General features: G+C 41.1%; 1 protein-coding gene across 1 annotated transcript in view; it reads right to left on the bottom strand.

Annotated features, from left to right (window-relative positions):
• Positions 1-25,093, bottom strand: part of cth (cystathionase (cystathionine gamma-lyase)) — a 70,628-nt gene that overhangs the window by 19,382 nt on the left and 26,153 nt on the right. Inside the window, exons 2-8 of the mRNA XM_028812163.2 lie at positions 24,441-24,522; positions 20,773-20,868; positions 14,463-14,572; positions 13,320-13,454; positions 9,423-9,480; positions 4,788-4,865; positions 2,954-3,106 (exon numbers count right to left, since the gene is read on the bottom strand). Of these exons, the coding sequence (XP_028667996.1) occupies positions 2,954-3,106; positions 4,788-4,865; positions 9,423-9,480; positions 13,320-13,454; positions 14,463-14,572; positions 20,773-20,868; positions 24,441-24,522 (712 nt within the window). The remainder of the gene's footprint in view (positions 1-2,953; positions 3,107-4,787; positions 4,866-9,422; positions 9,481-13,319; positions 13,455-14,462; positions 14,573-20,772; positions 20,869-24,440; positions 24,523-25,093) is intronic.

The raw sequence follows: 25,093 nt of genomic DNA, 5'->3' as shown, positions 1-25,093 counted from the left end.
ATCCCGTGCCATGACATTGTCCATTTTCCCCACCTAGTGATCATTCTTTGGATGTGCAACCAATTCAAAGTTAAGAGCTCCCAGTGTGACCAGGGGTTTTCAGGTTCAGATTGGGCCCGTCGACTCGCTTCACATTTTCATCCGCACCAAGTGGGCTCTTCCTTGAATTAAGCAGCTGATATCCCTTCAAACCCCAACCCAAACCCCCCCCAACGTTTTTTTTTGTGTCATTCTGGCAACTGCAAACTGGTTATTCTGAACTCGTTACTGGATAACAGAAGCATTTCTGTTTGGTTAGATGGGTGTGAATTCACTTTTATTTTGATGTTAAAAATGTATAGTAAAGTTATCCATGTTTATACATACAGTCGACCCTTGATATGCGACCGGCCTGACATGCGAACAACTTGATTTACAACCAAAATTTTTTATTTTGATTTACGACCAACATCTTGCGTTACGACCTGAATGCGGTCACGTGTATCCGCTTGCGCGATTGTAAACAAACAGCCGAGAGCGTTCGTAAGCGTCAGTCGGAGCCCAGATACATGAGTTTGTGGACGTAATTTCGGTCAGTGCAGTGATTTATCTATATATACAATTCACTAAGACCATGGCAAGCAAGACACATATTTGCTAAGGAAGGAAGAGAAGGTAACGAAGGTAAAGAAAGCAATCGAAACGAAGAAGGAAATTGTGTGGAAATATGAGAGTGCTGTTCGTGTGACCGATCTCGCTAATATGTACAGCATGTCGAAATCCACCATCTCGACAATTTTACAAAGAAAAGATTTGCATAAGGAGGCTCCTTCTAAACAACCACCTTCCGTTTCATTCTCCTCCTCCTCCTTTCCTGCAGCCCAAAGATGTCAAATTAAATGGTGAGTACAGTATGAAATTGTTGTTTCTGGTAGGCTAGGCACTTTTTATAACTTTTTGGTTAGTACATTAGAAAAATTATTGGTGTTTTGGTAAATTATGCACACTATACAACCCTTTTTTTATTATGAAAAGGTTAAGTAAGTGTTGGTGTGGGAGGTTCGGAACGCATTATGGGTATTTCCATGATTTCTCATGGGAAAAATAGTCTTGACTTACAACCAACTGGAGTTACAACCAGCCCTCGCAAACGAATTGAGTTCGTAAGTCAAGGGTCTACTGTATTCACAAATAATAGCATAACACTGAAGTATCTGCTGCACTTTAGCAGTTTGTGTTATTTACACCCATGTCTGTTATGTTCATAGCTGTAAATATTAAATATTGGTACAATTGAAAGCCAAGGAACAGCGACGGTGTATGTTGGCTCCATACTCCCGCTCTTTGGGCACCTCTTGAACCCACAACCGTCGATAACATATCTGAGATGTGTTGGGCAAATGAGGACACACACATAGCAAGGGGTATGTGCAAAAAATGACAAAGTGCTTTAATTAAATCTCCAAAAACAAAGTGTTTAAAAGCACAGTGCAGAAATAATTCAATTAGAATGAAGTGTGCAGTGGAGGTTAAAACCAGTCATATAAATCTGTTAAAATCAGGCAACTTCTTTTGAAAATCAGGGCCCCGGTGCATCTATTTACAACGGCCATCGCCTCAGCTTAACCCCAATTCAGATCTGGGAGCCGAGGAGACACGTAACCAACAGTCACAACCTTCCTTCTCACAGCAGGACCCCTCACCGCATCACCTTGCTCCTAGGGTCCGGCAGGACACTACACCAAGCCTCCGACTCCTGCTGCCTGGTTCTGCCCTGCAGAACACCTGACCAGCCTTCTGTCACCCTTGCAGCCCTCACTGTCTTTCTCCCGGCCTTGCGTGGCGAGTTGCTCCATCCAAGCAGCGTGTCACTCCAGCTCCCTGATTGCCCAGCTAGAGTGGCCTCCATCAGCCCCTGAGCACCAGCCATATGTTCCCCATTGGACTTCCTCCCGACGGCCTGCCTTCTCTCGCTCTCTCTCACATTCGCACCGGCTCTATCTTCTACCTCCATCTCAGTTTTTCCTATTCTTTCATTTGTCTACCCACATTTCCCTCCGTCCCGTGCAGGCACCTTTTATACTGCCTCTCCAAACTGTGTGTGGACAGGAGACCACGCCCCACTTGCCTTCACGATCAGCCGGGCACCCCCATCCATCTCCGGAGCAAAGTGCAGTGGCACTCTCACCCACACGCGATTACAGCCTGTACATCACAGGGCACGATTATTTAAAAACTTGCCCAACGCCATTGACCACTCATCACTTGCACGATAAAATAAAGTGAATTAAAAAGAAGAGGTGGCACGGTGGTGCAGTGGTAGTAGTGCTGCTGCCTCGCAGTTAGGAGACCTTGGTTCGCTTCCCGGGTCCTTCCTGCGTGGAGTTTGCATGTTCTCCCCGTGTCTGTGTGGGTTTCCTCCCACAGTCCAAAGACATGCAGGTTAGGTGCATTGGTGATCCTAAATTGTCCCTAGTGTGTGCTTAGTGTGTGGGTGTGTTTGTGTGTGTCCTGCGGTGGGTTGGCACCCTGCCCGGGATTGGTTCCTGCCTTGTGCCCTGTGTTGGCTAGGATTCGCTCCAGCAGACCCCCCGTGACCCTGTGTTCGGATTCAGCAAGTTGGAAAATGGATGGATGAATGGAATTAAAAAGAAACACGAAATAAAAAGTTAATTAATTTGGGCATAGCTACAAATGCTTAAGATTTAATCTCTAACTACTGCACTATTCTGAATGTAAAAGACAAGGAAAAAGCTTACAAAAACAAACACACAACAGAATTGTGAAAGTGGCTGAGACAAAATGTGAGTCTCCGTTCCACTAAATTGCCAGATTTCCTCTGTAAAAGGAGAAAACAAAAACTCTTTACCTCGCCACCAGAGTGCTGCACTCAGTAATTCAATCATGGTGAACTTTACATGTCGGTGTAACATTTTGAAGAAATACCAGACATTCAGAAGACGTGCAGAATTACCTGGATAAATAACTTTCTCCACATAAGGGCTAGCTTCTAAGAAGCTGGCGACTGCCATTGCATTTTTGAAATGCTGCTCCATTCTCAAATTCAGAGTCTTCAGGCCTCGGAGGCAAAGGTAGCAGTCAAATGGTGATGGAACTGCTCCAATAGCTGTAAGATAAAACAAAGATAGCAAATCTACGTGCAGCGGCCAGAGATTAATGGAATCCATTTTAAAATCTGTGACACATAACAGACAAAAAACACAGTAAAGTGAGTGCTGCATTTTCCAAGAATGTATATCCCACATTGTATTCGATTAAATGAGTCTCCGCCACAAAACACAGAAGCGTTTGTAATTTCTGGCACCAGGACGTTGGTAGCAAATCCTCTGTGGACCTGGGTTCGCTTCCCGGGTCCTCCCTGTGTGGAGTTTGCATGTTCTCCCCGTGTCTGCATGGGTTTCCTCCTGGCGCTCCGGTTTCCTCCCACAGTCCAAAGACATGCAGGTTAGGTGGACTGGCGATTCTAAATTGGCCCTGGTGTGTGCTTGGTGTGTGTGTGGCCTGCGGTGGGTTGGCACCCTGCCCAGGATTGGTTCCTGCCTTGTGCCCTGTGTTGGCTGGGATTGGCTCCAGCAGACCCCCGTGACCCTGTGTTCGGATTCAGCGGGTTGGAAAATGGATGGATGGATAGAATTCAAGATGGTCAATAAGATATTTACCAGTTTTAGGAAGTGCACGTTCTAGCCCAACATCCTATACTAAGGGGTCTTGGGACCCATGCCTTGAGAAACCCTGTCTAAAAATTATGATGTTACTTTTGCCAAAGGAATCTCATTGAAGAGAAACCTCTGTGAGGAGAAGAAATATGCTGTATGGGAGTGACATGTGGCCAATGAAGTCAGCACATGAAGCGAAGCTAGAAAGATCAGAGGCGAGAATGATTGGGTGAATGTTGTGGAGTGTCATGGATAAAGCAGAAGACCGAGGAGTGAAGAGAAGAAGAATTGGTGTGGAGGAGATAGATGAAAACAGCATGTGGAGCAAAAGGCAGTGGAAGGTTAGATGAAGATGTGCACCAAGACAGATGTTTAAGGGATGAGGTCCAAAGGGAGGTCAAATGAGATGCTGTTGGATGATATGGAAAGAATGGGTCTTACTCCAAACAGATGCCCAGGACTGTGGGGAGGGGGTGGGGGCACCAAGAAACTGGGTAAACACAGAAAATGGCTGTTAAACTGGTGATGAAGAATCAGTCTTTGCTGCTGTTGTCGATACTTTTGATAGTAGAGCTGCAAAGGTGTACAAGAAAAACCAAGATTAAAAAGATGACATTTTCCATAAGCTAAGGCAATGTTGCTAACACTTTTAAGTGGTTTGCACACTTCAAGTGCATAATAATTCCGGGTGTTTCTAGGACAAAGGAAATAAGAAAAGAAGGTGCAAGGTGTGTGTGTGTGTGTGGGGGGGTGTATATGCGTGCGTGTGTGTTGGGGTTGTCCAACTCTGGATGGTACGGTTACTAACATGGGGCTGATTTAGGTGTATAGGAGAAGGATACCCTCGTGAGAAGGGGAAATTCTAATCAGATGTCCACATTCGCAACACTACCCACCGTGCCACAGGACAACTTTTTAGGGGCTCAAGAGGGTAAAAACAGCCATCTACAAACGTATCCCTTTGTTTAAATTAATTTGCTAAATTCGGTTTTTATACAATAGGCATTTCAACAGAATCTGAATATTAGGAAACAGAACCATAGGATACAGAAAAGTAACGCACATGTGAAATGTACAGCTCGTTCATAATAGTACAATGAAGGAAAAAAATAAACACAAATATTGGCTTACCATTCTGTAAAAACTTTATTCTTTCAGCGAGGTCACTGCAGATTACAGATGCTAGACCCATGACGACATCACTGTGACCTGCATTTCACAAAATGATTCAAATTAAACCCAATTAGTGCGATGCATAATCTGCCTGTACCTCCCCACCTCAACATGGCTTTGTGCACTTGATAAAGCTGCAATGCTACATTTCATATCCACTTCCTTTCTCAATGACGGACTTATTTATCTCCTTCCACCTCGAGATGCATCGACCCGCAGAGCCACAGCACCATACAATCACCACAGGTCTTCACCAGCAGTTTTAAAGGGTGAAAGTCACATCACGCTCGTCTAGACCAGCAGTGTGGTAATAAACCTTTATTTATAGCTCGTCACATATCAAATTGGTTGACACCCTAAACACACCAAACCCTAACCTTAACAAAATGAACCCCTAACATTAACCATATATCCTACACGCTAGCCATACTAACCCCTAACCTTAACTGCTGGACTAGAACTGATGACATAGACCTGTGGTGACGTATGGTGCTCTGCCCCTGCACTTGAATAATATCCCCCACCTCTGCAACACTTTACAAGAGAGACCCATCTGCTCCAGACATATGATATAACATATAATAATCATGTTGCTAAGGAAAATGTGTAATTTACTTGTCACAAAAATGTGGAAAGTGTGTGCCAGTGTTACCCAAATGAACAAACACTGTCCAGTGGATGAAGTATATGTTCTTTTGGGGACGTTTGGATAATGGAATGCTTTTTTTAGGCCATTTAAAGAAAAATAAAATTTCTCTATGGCTTCAACCAAAAAGTAACTAGTCAACTTGGGTACGTTTACTGTGGACTCAGTGGTTTGACAATAGCTTGGATTACAATTACAAGGTCTTAGGTAATGAGGATAAAATAAATATTTTCTAAATACAACTCATAAAATTTAACTTGGGTGTTTTATTTAGAATTATTTGGATGCAGCTTTTAAGTGAATGAAATGTGTGGCTAAGATTAAAGCCGAATTATAGCGCCCTTAATGGAAAGCTTTCACAGTCTGTCAGAGACAGTCACAAATGAGCTCATTAGATCATAAAGGACCAAGGATTCACACGTTTTTCAAGAGACTGACTACGGGGCAGACAAATGTGTTTAAAAAGTGTTGGAATTTGGGGCGATATATAACAGACAATGCAAGAAAACGTATTACTACCATTAGAATATAAATAGATAAGATAGATACTTTATTAATCCCAAGGGGAAATTCATAAATGTTTAAGCTTTGATAATCTAACCAGTGTGTATATGCACTTGTAAGAAAAGAATCTGAAATGAGGGCTCAGGACTCTAAAGGCTAACATGTTTCATTGTTAGCTAAAAATAATGAAAATCAACCAGACCATGGCAATTTATTAGTTGTCCAATTTCAGCTAATGCAACCTCTTATATAAAAGTAGCCGTTAAAAAAAGGTACCCAATAGAAAAGGACAAGATTTTAAAAAGCATTTCTAGAGAGACATCACCACTGCCAGACATAGAAGACAACTTGGTTTACCCGTCACTGTGCTTGCAAGTATCATACCTCACTGAAGACGACAAAAGTTCTGGTTGTAAGTTTTCCATATCTAACATTTATGACAGTTTTTTTTTCTGAAAATACATATAAATAATAATTGAAATAAAATTTGAGTATTACTTAGTTCAAGTTGTTTTGTTTTTTTTAAAAGACATTTAGCAATGACAAATGAGTGTTAATATAATGTGCTGCATCCATGTAAGATTATGTTCTTTCAGGGGAAGTGACTGGAGTGCGGACAGCCACACCTGTAACTCAAAAAAATGAAGACTTTCAAATCAAGCCCTTGGCTCCTGTTATATTATTTGTGCAGCCTTTTCAGAGAGAGTTATCTGGGTGCAGAATGCCACATCCACGATTCCAGATAGGACTACAGCCCGTGAGGCAACTTTAAACCTTTGCTAAGGCAGCATTTTATATATATTATACAAAATTCTTTTCGCGTTTGAAACAGAAATTATGTATGACCACGCGATATGGAAATTACGTATAAAACGGAAATTATGTATGACCACAGAACATATTATAATACAGGAACTAATAACTTCGTTTGTGGACGCCATTTTTATATCGTCTTTACGAATTGTTATTATTTGTGTGAGAGTTATTTTACTGATATTAAAAAGAACACAAACACGCCGAGAAGTTTTATTTATTCATCCACGTGACTGTTGCGGAAACTGCTACATTCGGACTGTTTTTTTTTTTTAAGTTGGCAGTACTTGATAGTAGAAGAGATGAGGGAAAACAGCTTTGCGTCTTTCTACTTTTTAACTGCACCAACCTGTAAACAACGGGTCAGGCAGCGTCCTCTCTTCTCGCACTGTTTGTGACACTTCAAGTGCCCCGTCGGCTCCTGGGAGAGTAGAAATCTTTACGAATGAGTGTAATCGGCGCCATCGAAGCACGACTCTGTTTGTCCCTTAAGGCGAGTTCGGTCACTAAAACCCCGCAACATTCAAGGTTGCTGTTGTGATCAATTATTTTAAGAAGATGGAGAGTTTACATCTAATAAGATTTACAGATCTCTTCATGTAAAGTGTTGGACTTGGGAATTGTTTGGACCTTCTGCCCGTTAAGCACGGAAGGGCGCGTCCACATTTATCAGAATTATTTTTCTCTTGAAACACAGGCACTTAGTGGAAGGTTGTCAGACAGAAATTTGGATGATCACATAGAAAATGTAATTTCTATACCACAGCCGTCGTGTAGCACCTTTTAAAAGGGATCTACTACCGACAGATGATCCAAATACATTTTAGCTGCTGTTAGTAATACTTACCTGTTGTGTTATAGTGCCTTTAAAATGTAGTTTACCCGAAACCACTCCAGTAGTGCTCAATGTATCTTTACTTCTTAAAATGTTAATGTTTTACTGTTTAATAACTTAGACTACATTTTACTTTTTTTTCCCCTTGCACTCAGTGAGCGAAGCCACTGGGTAATCAACTAGTGTATATTATATATATATATATATATATATATATATATATATGTATGGAAGAGAAGGTCTGTGATATGGTTTGTATGTATATTCACGGCATTCGTAGTCTGTGTCACAATCTGATTGTATGGGTGGTTACCTACCAGGTAACGCTTGTGGTTGGCCAGCAATCTGCTAACGTCTGCCACGGTGCCCTCAGTTTGTGAGGAGCAGATCATAGAATGGTTGAAATAGTTTACTGTCAAATAAATGCAAAGAGTACATGACACGTGTTTCGCCCTCATTCTGGGCTCATCAGGTGTACACACTCCACTGCACTCCCTTTCGGGAATCGAACCTCGGACGTCAGTGTCAGAGGCGATGCCCCTAACTATATATATATATATATATACAGTTTTTTTTCTTAACAATCCAATGTTGGCCTGCCTAGTGTCTTCAAGACCCGGCACATAAACAGCTACCAGATTTGTCTTCCTCGCATAATCTCTACTTACCACCATTTAGTGGAAGAAAAAAAAAAAAAACATGCCAGTGGTCCTAGCAGAGCAATGTTGATGACTTTAACTTCCACAGCAAAACATCACGAGATACTTTGCAAAGCATATGCAATCCTTTCCCATTAAATACATTGGTAATTCACGACTCTACACCCTCACGATTCAACCCACAACCCATAGTTTAAAAATGAGGTGCTAAGGTAACTTTCAGGTGAAGAAGTCAGAACATGGACCAGCACATCTGTGAATCCTGGCAGGAGTGCAGGTCTTGAGCGGGATGGCTTGGCTTTTAGTCCCTGTTAAGGTATTGTAACTGTGATAACCAGCTTCAGCCGCTATTAATGTGTTGCTGAGCTCTTTGACAATAAAGTTCTATCAAGCATGAAGTGAAGTACGTCTGGGATGAGTGAATGATTAACTGGTAGGTACTGCAGGATGTACATGGGAACGAAGTCTTCTAATGTAGGCATTTCCAGTATTAACTTGCCCACCAATATAAAAAGAACCTTAACCTCAAGTGCCTTTCATGAACACTTTATCCATGATAAAACAAACACTGTCAAAACGCTAACACTGCCCCCCAGTCCCTTGCTATCCAAGTCTGACCAAGACTCAATACTGGCACCAAGGCCAGTGAGAAGGAGCACAAACTTAATAGTGAATCAAAGAGCAGGACACAGAAATTGTTCTAGAGAGTGAGTAGGTCTGTAGGACATGAAATCCAACCAAGATGCAACTAGGTTTAAAAATATGTCGATCTGTATTGCTCCTATAGTTAAACTCTTTTATCCAGCTCTGGTGTAAAGCTGCAGAAGCACAAACTCAACTGAGTAAGCCCATGCCTGTCACTGTAATCTTCCTTGCCATGTAAAGCCAGTTTTTTGGCAATGACCTTTGATATCTACATATGCAAATGCGGGGTTTTGCTTACATGTAATTCATAAAAAGTCAGGCTTTCAACTGGAGCACTCCCAGTGAACCTTTAAAACCCGCTGTCTTTCCAAGATTCAAAAACATTAGTCTCAAAATGTTCACTGTTCCACCGATATGCAACACACGTGCCTCATTATCTATCTGACAAATTTAAACATTGCGTGACAATTTGTACTACTAAAAATACTCACCATTCATATATTTAGTTGCTGAGTACATGCAAATATCAGCTCCCAGGGCTAATGGACGCTACAAAAGTAGAAGAAAGAAAAAAAAAGGTGAACAGTATGCTAGTTGCCATACACTAAATAAAGTTTAAATACAAATTACGCTATTTGGGGTACCCAGCACACCCAGCGTAACTCTCCCCTCTCACTTCTTCCCCCAATACACTAACACATCTATGGCTTTACATTCCGATTTATTGATAACAGTAATTGGGTTCGTGATCTGGTGCTGCTACTTCCATTCCAGCCAGATGTATAATACATACGTCTGGAGACCTCCATGAGTGAATTTTGCTTAATACTGCAAAGGAACAATTAGACGGCACACAAAGTGTCACATTTCTACACCAATCCACATTTGGACAGATTAAAATATTTAAATGCTTGTGTGTTAGGTTGGATTAATGAGCAATAGATAGTTTATTCTGTCTCCTCCCCATTCAACATTTTAGCTGGAACTGGGCATTCACTATTAAATTATAGGGTGTACTGGTTGCAAAGAAAAGATTCACCTGTTATTACGTTACCAGCAAAACAAGAAAACTGAAGACAAGATACTAGCAGGTCAGCGCTTTTCCTAGTACTTTGACAGTAGGATTCTTCAAAGCCATCACTGAACACCAACTCTCCAGATTATAGTTTGGTTAACTGTCACTAAAACTCATGTATTGAGTGTTAATTTAGGAAATACAATGCAGTTTATTTTTGTATCCCCCAAAATTATGCAAGGTGGTTGTAATTATAAATATATATACACGGTTGGAGACAACCATGAGTCAAATGTGCTTAAAAATGGGGCGAGAACAGTTGGCGCTCAAAGTGGGGGCGGAGCTTTGGAACTGCAGAGCGGCGGTGGTCTTGTAAACATCGTCTAACCGATAGCAAGTTTCCGATTATGATACAACCAAAAAGTAGCCTACAAAAACCCCTATAAAACTAACAGGTGTTAAAATTAAAGGGTTTGTTGTAAGGGAGAAACCGTTCTGTAACAAACATATTATACATGGCATTTGAAGATATCAATGCACTAAAAGTGAACAATATGTTATGTGTGTTCTGTTGTTCAGTTACAAACAATAGTGACGGATGTAAGGTTACAAGAACTGTAACCCATGTTTGTGAAAGTATTAACTGTAGGATATGCATTGTAACAGACACCTGGGATTCTTACCGTAATGGAAGGACTGGGGTAAGGACCTCCCCTGGGACGATAGAGGGCAACCCCCCTGTCTTGTTACAGTGCCACGGGTTTGGATCATGGAAGCTCAACCCTGCTGGGGCCACCACCAGGGGGTGCATGCAGAACAGCCAAGCCCTCCTCTGCAGGGCTGCTGCCACACCCGGGAGTGTGGCTGGAAGGACATTGTGAAACATCTGGAGCACTTCTGGGTGCGCTATAAAAGGGGCCGCCTCACTCCATTCAGGGAGCCAGAGTTGGGAGGTGGAGGACGAAGCGACAAGGAGAAGAAAGGGACTGTGCATTTGGGGTTTACTGCTTCCTATATGTACTGTGCTGCTGTGGGGAGTGAGGGGAAATGTACTTCCCCCACTGAAATAAAGCCTGTGTTGTGCCTTTGTTTTTGTCAGGTGTTTAGGGACCTGTGCGCCCCCTGGTGTTCACAGCATTCAATGTAAACTGTGTGTTGAAGAGAACTTCTTTTAAGAACTTGATAATGAAGAGCCCAAGGAGATGCAAATTTCATTACTCAAAACATAAAAGGTGCCTAACGATGCCAACACTGCTCCTTCAGAACGATGGACAAGGTGACACAAAAAAATAACGAACGACCATTAACATTACTGTCTAAATGGAGATGTAAACATGCCAGACCAGAATATAGCCACAGTGTTGGTATACATTAGGGTGGTCCACAAACCAATGCAGAGAGTTGATACTTGTAGAATCGTTTCTCCACAATGCTTATTTTTGTCCATAATGGACGTTACGGTTTGCTTCCCTGTGAAATTTCAGCCTGATTGTGAAACATTCTGAACATTTGTTACTATGTACGCACGTACGGATTCTTAACCGGCTAATTGATTCGTAAACAACGAAACAGAACATTCCAGTAGTAAGTAGGAGTTTCAAGCACTTTCTAGCAGGAACAAAGGAAAAGATGGTGCAAAGCCTGCAGCGGCCACCGTTATCAGACATTCCTCGATGTTTTTCTCAGACAAATAAGCTGAAGTGGGAGGATCTGGTAACAGAAAGAACAGGTTTGAGAGTCAATTCTGGGCACACAAGACTACTTCCATTACCCAAACTCATTTACTAAGCCAAGCTGTCTCACTATCTCATCTAGACTGCATAAGAGAATATAAGGGATATAAAAAAATATATATTTTTACTTCAAGTTTATAACACAGTTTCAGATTCCCAGGTGCTTCCAGGTTTCAACCTTTAATACTACACATCGCTTGAATACAGTACATCAACAGTTTGTTTAGGACAATTTTCAAATTCTAGGGGCTGAAGATGTTCCTTTTCTATTTAAGATATTTATACATGTGATCAATTTTTTCATCATAGCCAGTTGTGATGGCTTTACTGTATGCAGTCGACTCAAGTGGCTTTACTGCCAGAACATCCATATACCGTATTGCAGCATACAGTGGCACGAAATAATGTTCTCCAGGACTGTGGTGTAATATAAAACACAGGACAAGTGCACAACTATGCTATATAATTAGATATTTCCAATTATTACTAACAAAACCTTATAATAATAATAACAGCAGTAACAAGAACAACAGCTGGGGCAGATCCAAGTGGACAGGGGCAGCACAGAGCTCAGAGTCCACACAGCCAAGCAGTAGAAGCTCTTGAAGAACCTGGAACTACTGGTTCGGATGCTACAGAACCTTCTGCCAGATGGATGTGCGACAAAACATGTGGAGGGGTGGGAGAAGTCACCTATAAAGTGCTGTATCTGCAAAGCCTACAGCATTTTGAATACACAATGGGCAGTTGGAAAATCGAGAGTACACCATATGAGAAGGATTTAGGAGTCATAGTGGACTCTAAGCTATTGACTTCCCGAGAGTGTTCAGAAGCCATTGAGAAGACTAACCGAATGTTAGGTTATATAGCACGATGTGTGGAGTACAAGTCCAAGGAGGTTCTGCTCAACCTTTATAACACACTGGTGAGGCCTCATCTTGAGTACGGTGTGTAGTTTTGGTCTCCAGGCTACAAAAAGGACATAGCAGCACTAGAAAAGGTCCAGAGAAGAGCGACTAGGCTGATTCCAGGGCTACAGGGGTTGAATTATGAGGAAAGATTAAAAGAGCTGAGCCTTTACAGTTTAAGTAAAAGAAGATTAAGAGGTGACATGATTGAAGTGTTTAAAATTTTGAAGGGAATTAGTCCAGTGGATCGAGACTGTTATTTTAAGATGAGTTCATCAAGAACACGGGGACACAGTTGGAAACTTGTTCAGGGTAAATTTCGTACAAACATTAGGAAGTTTTACTTTCCACAAAGAACGATAGACACTTGGAATAAGCTTCCAAGTAGTGTGGTAGACAGTAAGACGTTGGGGACTTTGAAAACTCGACTTGATGTTTTTTTGGAAGAAAAAAGTGGATAGGACTGGCAAGCTTTGTTGGGCTGAACAGCCTGTTCTCGTCTAGAGTGTTCTAATGTTCATTGTAAAAATATCGTTAATGGATGGCACAGCTTCAATATATGCTTTTTATAGAATTAGAGAATAACAATTCTTTACATTTTTATGCTTTTCTCACTACTCAAAGCGTTGCCCTTCACGATCTCCTTACTGCAAGGCAGTAGCGCTACCATTAACTCTGTACATGTTGTGAATTCCATCCATCCAAAAGAATTAAATTCCATGACATCCTTACCTGGAAGTAGGCAGACATGAAGGTGTTGTCTACGACCACAATCACATCTTGACTTTTTGCGTGGGCAATTTCAGCACAACCTTTAATGTCAACCAACTTCATCATGGGATTTGTAGGGGTTTCAATCCAAACCATCTGAGATTACAAAATAATACAATACAAAAAAAAAAAAAAAAGGTTGGACAAGAGTAACTTCAGACTTCCATTAGCCAGGAAAGAATGAAATTCAAGCACAGGTAAAATGAAAATTAAGAAAACTACTATAAACAGTTATTGATTTAAAAACTCTTTACTATATTGAAACCCAATGAGGATTAATCCATACATTTACTGAAGCCATTCAACCATTTCTAAGGTCATGGGGAGTAGGAAGCTATTTTGGCAGAGCCACATCACACCTTTGATGTTCATGCAAGTAAAGAGTTCCAACTTAATAATAAATGATCCTATCTGGAGAGTTGAAACCCACTGATCGTCATATGTTAATACCTTTGTTTTAATTGCATTATCAAAAAAAAAAAATCACAAGTTAGGGTGACGAATTCTAACTAACTTTTGTTAGTTGTACAGACCAGAAGATCGCCCGTCCCTTTTATATTCCGTTTTTTTCACGATGGTTATCACTGCTACCTCAGTGGTCCACAAACCACAGTACCATTCATAGCCTTGTGAAATCTTCAAGTTCTCGGTGTTCACAAGGCTATTTCTGTGGACATTCAGGACACGCCAGGATAAGTGCGGTCATTGAACTAGTCCAGCATATGCAGGGGTGCATGTGTGCATGCATGGGTTTACATTTCATTTAATTGGAACTCTACTTTGCTTCACATACTAACGGAATGGACTCCACTCCCAGTGACCTGGTGATGAAATAAAGTATGTTTATATGGATAAAACTGGCTCCCCCCCTGTACAGGTCAGCGTGCCCTGTGATATACTGCCATCTCATTTATTCTTGTTTTCTGCTGTGCACCGAATGCTGCCAGAAACAGGCTTCAATTCCCTGTGGTTCTGAAGTGGAATAAGCTTAGAAAGCATATGAATGGACTGAAGACAAAACAAAAAAAAAAAAATGGGATGCGAAATCAGTCCGGTTTGGCATTTTTTCATTTTAGTTATATGGAAAGTCAGTCCTGTTTTTACCTTTGTTTCTGGTTTAATAGCAGACTTCAAAAACTCCAGATTTGTGCAGTCTACAAAAGACACGGTCAAGCCCATAGTTTGGGCTACTTCTCTGAAGTACCGATTGGTGCCTGAAATAAAGGATGAAATTAAGAGATCTTGTGTTAAACAATGCAATATTAGCTAATGAGAGTTCATTGTGCACAGATACATAACCAGAGTTTATTTGTTTAATCATATTGCAAATTTGGCACATTGACACCCTCATTTCCAAATCCATGAGTAGGGTGGCATATTCCTGAACAAATGCTGTCATGAACTTTCCATTTGCAGCCTGGCAGTGGTGGCAACCTACCCCACAATGTAAATATTTTGGGTGCAACACAATCCCAGTGTCTTTTAAGTTCCTTCTTCACAAACATGGTATTTATGAATTTGCAACATGAAATCGTGTTCTAAAGTTACGCGCCTTCTATATATATATATATATATATATAGATATATATATATATAGATATATATATATATATATATAGATATTAGTGGCCACCAGGGGGCACTGAAGCTCCCCAACACCCAAAACAAACAAGAGCTTTTATTTGTGGGAAACTCTTCTTTATCGAGTGTTTCCCACTCTGGTGCCTTACAATATGAGAGAGAGAGAGAGAGAGAGAGAGAGAGAGAGAGAGAGAGAGAGAGAGAGAGAGAGAGAGAGAGAGAGAGAGAGAGAGATAGATAGATAGATAGATAGATAGATAGATAGATAGATAGATAGATGCACAAAGGAAAAAAGCTTCAGAAATGACCAAATACATCCATTTTTCCCCAAGCCAACACACTTCCATGTGTTTGTTGTGACAATAAAAGATCTGGAAATAATTGTTTTATTGCATATTTCTGGTGCTATTTTTCCCTCATGGTAAGGATACGTTTTCTGTTTGCTTGTGTGAATTATCACATAAATACAGAGGATAATCAAAACAAAAGCAACCACATGTCACAAAACGTTTTCGGTGATTTGGTCTTTCAAGAGGGGTCAGGGTGGACAAAAGGTTACTGCGAAAGAAAACTTAAGTTCTTCTAAAATGGCCGAATCTCATAATTTTGGACTTTTTTAGCTCAAAAATGACATGTAAAAACTATTTTATAATATGTGTATAATCAAAAGAATCAGATCAATACATGAAAACCGGCTTACAAAACGGACGGGTTTACCAAGTTTAAGATTTTCCTCCATGGCCCATAGACTGAAATATAAAGCACCTGTGTGGGCAAGATATTTGCTCTTAATCTTGTGATTAACTTTAGATCACAATTTTGGGTGGCAAATGCATATGTAGCAATGTTTGTGAGGAAATAACTTGGGATTTATCATACAAGTTTAATGAATTAGTAAAGGACTGGGTCTGGCAAAAAGAAAGAAAAACAAAAATTAAAGGTTCAATATTTTGGCAGCCTGAAACAAACTGGCGTTGAACAAGCTAGAATCACAATGGAAACTTAGGAAAAATAGTGCAACATTAGAGTTGCCAGTGGAAAAAATTTAAACTGACTTTTTTTAGGAGTGTATGTAAAACCCAAGTTCTTGTCAAAATACAAGTATTTTGAATATTCAAAGTTTACAAAATAGCCATCCAAATTATGGCTGAAGGTCCCATGACTTATCCTGGCAGCGTTGTGCACGTTGTTTTAAAGTTAGAAAGCCAAGTCACTTGGATATGATCTACCCAGAGTCTATCAAGTCATTCAGAACTGTTTCGAATGTAAAAACTACAAAGGATTGTAGGACAAAGTAGGCATTGCCCATTGTGCTAGGCTCTCGTGGCACACCAAGCCTGTTAAGAAAGCAGATTTAACACTGATGCAGGCATCCACTTGCACCTTTCCCCACACGTATTCCAAACTAAATGACTGAACTCCATCTTGTACCAGGATCTGCCTGGGCTTCATCTGATAACAGAGGTGTAAATCTGCAGTGAACTGGCATCTCTCCAGAGGACCCTCTACAGAACAACTTGGTCCAGAAGGCGCAAAATAGACTTAAGCAAGGACAAAGACCTATAATTCAACAAACGACCACTCTAATGGACAGAGGAACTGGCCTATGAAGAGCCACTAGTTTGGTAGCTGGAAGTGGCTCTAATCTAATCAGGAGAAGGTTCAACCTTTCTTTAAAACCACATGCACCCCCATCTTTCAAAGTAAGTGAGAAGAAAAGAGACAAGAGAAATGTTGACAGAAATTCAGGGATTCTCTCAGGGAGGGGGAACTCGCCAAAATAACTTTCCAAAATCTTCTCTCATACTATTTTGGAGAGCCAAAGCTGACAAACGTTTCTCTTTGTGAGCTGGAGAGCTGAGATCTAGTCTGCCAAGCTAAGCACTGTGCCCTGTTTGCTTAGGAGCAGCCAGTATTTCAAGAAGGGAACTTCAGCATCTAAACTCTTTGGCCAAAATGAGTGATACCTTTTCACTATAAAGTGGTAAAAAGACAGCAGAAGAGGCAGAGGAAGCAGCAGCACAGCACTGACAAGGATCACGCAGCAGAGAGAAAGAGAACTAGTCATGTCGGCAGGACATGGGCGAGGCACTTGTCTTGGGTGTGCCTCTAAACAGCCATCACACCAACGCAGTCATACTTGCAGGGTCCATACTAAGAACACGCACCATTGTTATGGTTGTCGGGTGTAGGGATGGAGTGTCATTGGCAGTTTGTACCTTTCCCCAGTTCTGTTAACAGTTGAATGGCTGAATTTGTAATGCCAGCCAATGGTTCATGTGGAAGGGAGCACCTGGCTTGGAGGGCCAAATAAACTGTAAGGGAAGGAGCCAACCATACTTATAAAGCCATGCAAGGAAAAAGGGGGAGAAGAAGGGAAGAGAGCGCCAGATTGGAAGAAGTCAGGCAGACTGTAAAGGATCATTAATAACTGGATATTTAAAGGGCTCTTGTTTCGTCAATTCATTTCTTACAATTATTTCTGTATTAGGCGTTTACTTTGCTTAGTGTGTTGTTTTGCGATTTGTTTTTATAATGCTGCACCATAGTATTATGTATACTGTGGGTTTGTTTGTTTTGTACATGTTCTTATTTACAGTATAGCAACATTTCTTGTTTAACTTAATATATGCTTCTGTTGACATGGTTCTATACTTGTTGTGGTCTATTACGAATGTGGTGTTGGTCGCTCACGCCCCAGATCATTTCTTTATTTCTTCCTCTCCTTACTGCCACTTTAGATCATCAGTGTATATTATAATTGTGCCGTCTCAATGAGCAGAACACCATCACTCCATGGTAGCTCTCTCTCCGTCTATTGCTCATCGCTGTAGGACTTTGATGCAAGAGAAAGGATGAGGAGGAAGAGCATGCACAAAGGAGTTTTTGATATCGGTGGTAGTGATGGTGCAAAACCCTCAATCACACTGCTTCGCTTCCTGTCAGGAATCCACATGACAAGCTAAGTACAAGACAAGGTACAGCTGGAAGCTAGAACACTTTGGATGGACCTTTTGTTTGTAATGGTGGTATGGTTAAGATGTCACCTCTGACCTTGCCACCACGGTTGGAACCTACCAAGAGTTCACAATACCCAACGGCATCAATCAGGGGATCAATTATCACACACACACACAACCCCGTTAAAGTGCAGACTCAATGGAGGGCAAAGGGACACAGATGAAGGTGCACTGGTGCCAAACAGACACTGAGGAAGGACTCTTGACCAATGCATGAGAGGGAGAGGTGGGTTTTCCAAGTAAAAACATCAATCCCATGAGGCTTTAGTTTACTGTTTAGGATGTGTGGCGAGGATTCTTGGTAAACACTATTTAACAATATTTTATAACAGCCGACCCCTTACCCAGCCGGCAGCTACACCTCCAAGACCTGTGGCCTGGATGAATTACTGAGAAGAATCTAAATATCAAGCCGTACCTCTAACAAATAAACTTTTCCCCACAATCAACGGTGTAAACAAACACAAAAGAAAAGCAGATATGTAAAAATAAGTGAATATATTAGAACACAACAAAACACTATTGCACGCACACCATGTAGATTTTATATTATATATATATATGCTCTCTCTTCCAACTTTTCACCTCGAACAGATACTCAAAAACATTCATTAATCGGAGTCTACACAGCAGACGCCAAAGGAATCAGCATACAATCGACTTAAATCAGAACCCCCACCCCACCTGGCATTCACTCCCGTATCACCATAATGTGTCAGAAGGCACGGCACGCACCCTGACCAAGTGGGGCATCAGAATAGCACATAAACCCACGAACAATCTGCGCATGGTCCTGTTTAATGCTAAAAACAAGAAATCGACAGCCGAAACACGAAACGCAGTTTATAGTATTCCATGCAATTCTTGCTCAGCTGTATACATAGGACAAACGTCAAAAAAAATCTCAACACGTGTACAGGAACATCGCAACGCCGTCAGAAGAAAGGACGCACTATCTTTGATCTATGCACATACTAAAATCGACAGGACACACATTCAACTGGGACAATGTAAAAGTAAAATTTAAGGCCAGTACTAAAAGTGCCAGAGAGTTGGCCGAGTCTTGGCTATCAGATGAAAACGCCATCAACAGACACTTGGACATAAATCCAGCATATGCCAACTTAAGAAGGACATGTACACAATAATTAAACTATACAACCCCCCCCCGATCATACTGGCTTAGTCACCTCCATATTATATTATATTATACACACATACACACACACTGTATATAGTGGTACCCGGCTGGGGTTCATGCTCGGCCAGGATGCCCAGGAGGACAGGAGGAGGGCTTGTGCCTCCTCCAGAACACGAGGGGGTGCACGCCCTGGTTGCTTTGGGGGCCACGGGTACAGAGCATGGAAGCTCAACCCTGTAGGGGCCCGTGGTCACCGCCAAGGGGCGCCCCGATACCTTGGGAGCCCTGGACCTCAGCACTTCTGCCACACCCGGAGGTGCTGGGGGGGGAAGAGGATTGGGGACACCTGGAGAACTTCCGGATACGCCGACAGAGCTTCCACCACACAGGGGTGTGGCTACAGAAGCTCCATCAGGATGCACCTGGAGTCCATCCGGGGTGTATAAAAGGGGCCACCTCCCTCCAGTCAAGGGCAAGAGTCAGGTGGAAGTGGACGAAGCTTGGTGGAGAGGAGAGGAGGTGGACCAGAGACTGTGAGAAGGCATTGTGTTGTGGCCAAGGACTTGAGGGGTGATTGGTGCTGCGGCACTGGGTATTGTGCACTTCAATGGATGTAAATATTGTAAATAAACATGTGTTGGGTGAAATCAACATGTCTACCTGTGTGTCTAGGCTGTTCCTTGCCCCTGTAACATAACAAACAACAACGAATAACATCAATGAATGAAACAGAAAATGGCAATGATCGTGATCTTGAGTCCGAGTGTACAACTGTCCAGAATGCGGATGACTGGTCAACTGATAAGAGATGAGTTTGTATTTCCCAGATTAAATGGAGCAACCTCACCGTGAATCCTCGGCTTGTGGTAGATGATGTAATCTGACCCCGGGGTCTCTGGTGAGGAGTGAATTAAAGTCAGTCAGGCGGAATGAAAACAAACTGGTTGCAATGGCGCGATGTGGTAAACAGCAGGTACGTCGATGCGTTGTGGTGAAATGTGATCCTCCTTCTCTCTCCCTCCGTTTCCTCCCGATTGCTTAAATAGTACTGCCGGATGTAATCGATTGTGATTGAAAACAGGTGCTTTCCATCTTGGGGCCGCGGTCTCTGTCCATCATCCGTCCCCCCTGAATTTACGGGGACGACATTACTGACACACACAAACAGCAAACGGGACGATGGAAACAAAACACACTCGGCACAAACATTGACAACACTATGACTACTATGTAGCCCCGCTACAATTTTACACAAAACAGTCATGCACTTTGCATGTTTTGAGAATACAATGGGATAAAGGACATGTGGATTATGCGACACAAGTAACAAGATTTCCCCCCCTTATTTTTCCTCTCATGGACGTTTTTCATATCATTTGCCGTAGAATAGCACAGGTAGCTATTGGCTTCAATTATGTCACAAATGTTCTTCTTTCCATTCTTTATGAGAACACGAGATTAAAAAAAAATTTCCCTTGGCCACCACTACAAACGACATGGGGTAAGTAACATATTAAAAGGAAAACTCAATGTTTTGGGTAGATTATTTCTGGGAATTTCAATTACTAAATGGGGATTGAGGGTGCCCAAGAGCTGCAGGCCTCCAGTGACCTTGTGATAGAAGACAGAAAAAAATAAATAAATAAAATAAACAGGTCATAGGTTAACCTACCTCCATACACATCATTCATGCAAACTATATTGTCGCCACACTTCAAAAGATGTGCAATTGTCATTGTAGTTGCCAGACCAGATGCAAAAGCAAAACCTACAAGAAGACAAAAAAATATGTCATAATCTGCCAGTAATTTCATTTACATGTCATGAGCCAAATCCACTATGATCTTTTGTTTGTTATGTCTGAGAACTCCAGTCCTTTTGTGTCACACTGCACTGTTGTCCTTATAAGCACAGCTAGCGCTAAACATGCAAAGACAGTATACTTTAATGAAAAGGTACACAGGATTATCTACTGTATATTAAACAATGTACTATGCTGTTTTAATCTTAAGTTGTTGCTTTAGGAGGAAAGAAAATGAACAAAATAAGGATCCTAGGAATGGAACAAGACATGGAGGAAATCTCAGACTGCTAGAGGACCACAGAAGGTGCAGGACCTTCGTCAGTGCAGCCTAGTGAGAAAAAGCATTGCACCACAAGGAAGACGGTTCAGTCCCCAACTCAAACTCACTATGGAGACCACAACTTATAAATGTGTAGATTGTTATGGTGGTCTACTTGTTAAACACCTTTTGGGATGATGTTTGCTATTGAAAGTCGGCATCTAAAAAATAAAGGCTGGTTGCTTGCCTTTTCCATCCTATCTAGGGATTCTCACCAGTGAAGGAAGCAGATAAGCTAACCAACAACTAAAAGGTTTGTTAAGGCCATGCTAGAACACCTTCTACACAAGGTGACACCATTTTTTCTTCTTCATTGGTGTAACACAAGGTAAACTTGTTTTTTTATGACACACATGATGCTATAACTTGAGTAAAAATCAGTTCCAACTTTTGTCAGACTTAATGACATTTTCCTAAGTGTTTAACATTCATAATTTTGAGAACGGAGCTCAGATGAAATGAGCCTAAAAGCAAAGGAGAGCTATAAGCCTAAGTAGTCCCCTGAGCTGAATGAGATCTTCTTCGGCTTGCTTGGTTAAGATGGTTTCTTTCCACTCTCCATTCAGAGTGCTGTTTAGAGTTGGTATCCATAGAGCCCGGTAGATGAAACATGGACACTATTGATGAGAACTGCATATTTAAAAAAATGATCCATTAAACGAACGTGAAGGCAGAGTCTAACCAAGCTTTTATAAAGCACATGTTCGTCCTATCCCAGACTGGCAGTAGATAACAAAATGGACTTAACCGAGCACAGACTGATTATGCTCGTCTAGGAGTTTGAGAATGTTGCATAGTTTGATTAAATTTAATAATGAGAATTTTGAAATTAGCAATCTATTCGAGCATAAGTAGCACATGCATGCATCAATTTCACGATATTCTGCATATAGTAATAGAGTGTGTTTGTGTTCCTGTTCTATGTCCCAGTCATTCTAATAGATGGTGCATCAGCCACTTATTTTAATGCCTTATTATTACAAATGATGGACCATCTGTTAGAATGAAGACTGCAACACATTTATTATGACATGCATTACAAAATACATTGTGATAGATGGTGCACTGCAAACGCTAACTCTTATGTCTGTTGATTATTTAGTCTTCTGCTCAATGGGTAGCACAGCTAGAGACCCAATAAACCTATAAGATGTCCAACAGAGAGACCACCACTCAGTCCATCGGCCTCTTTTGGGTGACTACACAGGTTAGCTGCCCAAATCACCCATTCGGAAACATCAAAAATAACGTAGCTAAATTTAAAAAAAAACCTTAACCTCATTTCATATAGTGACCAAAACATCACACTCCAGATGCAGTCTCGCTATCTGGAACTCAATGCTTGTTAATAACTAAATGAGATAGGAGTAAAATAATGTGAGAAACCAACAGAGCCAAAAATAATAAATATATATACACACACACACACACACACACAGTCAGGTCCATAAATATTTGGACAGAGACAACTTTTTTCTAATTTTGGTTCTGTACATCACCACAATGAATTTTAAATGAAACAACTCAGATGCAGTTGAAGTGCAGACTTTCAGCTTTAATTCAGTGGGGTGAACAAAACGATTACATAAAAATGTGAGGCAACTAAAGCATTTTGTTAACACAATCCCTTCATTTCAGGGTCTCAAAAGTAATTGGACAAATTAAATAACTGGAAATAAAATGTTGATTTCTAATACTTGGTTGAAAACCCTTTGCTGGCAATGACAGTCTGAAGTCTTGACCTCATGGACATCACCAGATGCTGGGTTTCCTCCTTTTTAATGCTCTGTCAGGCCTTTACTGCAGCGGCTTTCAGTTGCTGTTTGTTTGTGGGCCTTTCTGTCTGAAGTTTAATCTTCAACAAGTGAAATGTCAGTCACCTGATCTTAACCCAATTGAGCAGGCTTGGCCATTCAAGAATTTTCCACTTCTTTGCTTTAATAAACTCCTGGGTTGCTTTGGCTGTATGTTTTGGGTCATTGTCCATCTGTATCATGAAACGCCGCCCAATCAATTTGACTGCATTTAGCTGGATTTGAGCAGACAGGATGTCTCTGAACACCTCAGAATTCATTCGGCTGCTTCTGTCCTGTGTCACATCATCAATAAACACTAGTGTCCCAGTGCCACTGGCAGCCATGCACGCCCAAGCCATCACACTCCCTCCACCGTGTTTTACAGATGATGTGGTGTGCTTTGGATAATGAGCTGTTCCACACCTTCTCCATACTTTTTTCTTGCCATCATTCTGGTAGAGGTTGATCTTGGTTTCATCTGTCCAAAGAATGTTTTTCCAGAACTGTGCTGGCTTTTTTAGATGTTCTTTAGCAAAGTCCAATCTAGCCTTTCTATTCTTGAGGCTTATGAGTGGCTTGCACCTTGCAGTGCACCCTCTGTATTTACTTTCATGCAGTCTTCTCTTTATGGTAGACTTGGATATCGATACGCCTACCCCCTGGAGAGTGTTGTTCACTTGGTTGGCTGTTGTGAAGGGGTTTCTCTTCACCATGGAAATGATTCTGCGATCATCCACCACTATTGTCTTCCGTGGACGTCCAGGTCTCTTTGCGTTGCTGAGTTCACCATTGCTTAATTTCTTTCTCAGGATGTACCAAACTGTAGATTTTGCCACTCATAATATTGGAGCAATTTCTCAGATGGGTTTTTTCTGTTTTCGCAGCTTAAGGATGGCTTCTTTCACCTGCATTGAGAGCTCCTTTGACTGCATGTTGTCTGTTCACAGCAAAATCTTCCACATGCAAGCACCACACCTCAGATCAACTGCAGGCCTTTTATCTGCTTAATTGATAATGACATAAAGACGGACTTGCCCACACCTGCCCATGAAATAGCCTTTGAGTCAATTGTCCAATTACTTTTGAGCCCCTGAAATGAAGGGATTGTGTTAAAATGCTTTAGTTGCCTCACATTGTTATGCAATCGTTTTGTTCACCCCACTGAGATAAAGCTGAAAGTCTGCGCTCCAACTGCATCCGAGTTGTTTCATTTAAAATTCATTGTGGTGATGTACAGAACCAAAATTAGAAAAAAAATTGTGTCTGTCCAAATATTTATGGACCTAATGGTTTATATAATTTTTTTTTTTATGAAAAACCTAAAATAAAATTATAAACTAAAGGAAATACACGTTTAAAAATTAATGCTTTACATATTCGAGTGAGAAAGAGAAAATTAGGAAACAGAGAGATGAGCTTACTATATTTGGCCTCATCCAGGGCAGCCACAGCTTTCTCAAGGCAATTCCGTGTTGGGTTTCCAGAGCGACTATATTCAAAAGCCTACAGGGAACAAAGGCAATTTTAAAATGACAACTTTTGCATTTTTTCCCCAAATTTCTACAAAATGTAAGCAAAAACAAAGCAAATACGTCTAATGATGTTGAACAACTTGAAAGAATTTCTCAATTATGTAGAACAGAGAAGTGCGCATGCTTCCAAAATACACTCACCGACACGTCCAGTTTTACTGCTGATCAAACATTAAGCTATTCTGGTAACTTTTACCTTAATCAAGGCTTAATGTCATGATTGAGGGCACACTAAGTTACTGTATGCAGTTTATGTGTAACAGATGAAATGCCCTGGGACAGAAGCTGTACTTAATCCAGTAAGAAAGTGCAATTATTAACAAGTGGAGAAAAACACCTCAGATCAATTATTTGATGACATCAGTAGAAAGTTCTTGACTCAACTACTTTGTAGAGCAAATGGTCTTACTGAATCAAACAATTTTCTCAAATGTTGCAAAAAAACACATAACGAAACAAAGAAAACAAACACACCAAACATTACATAATGGGAGAGGACACAAAATGGGTGTAGCCATCACAGGAAGAGCAGTGAAGGTCTA

The sequence above is a fragment of the Erpetoichthys calabaricus genome, chromosome 10, assembly GCF_900747795.2.
Source record: "Erpetoichthys calabaricus chromosome 10, fErpCal1.3, whole genome shotgun sequence".
NCBI lineage: Eukaryota > Metazoa > Chordata > Cladistia > Polypteriformes > Polypteridae > Erpetoichthys > Erpetoichthys calabaricus.
The sequence above is the reverse complement of the archived record's forward strand: the minus strand, read 5'-3'. Positions and strand labels throughout refer to the sequence as shown.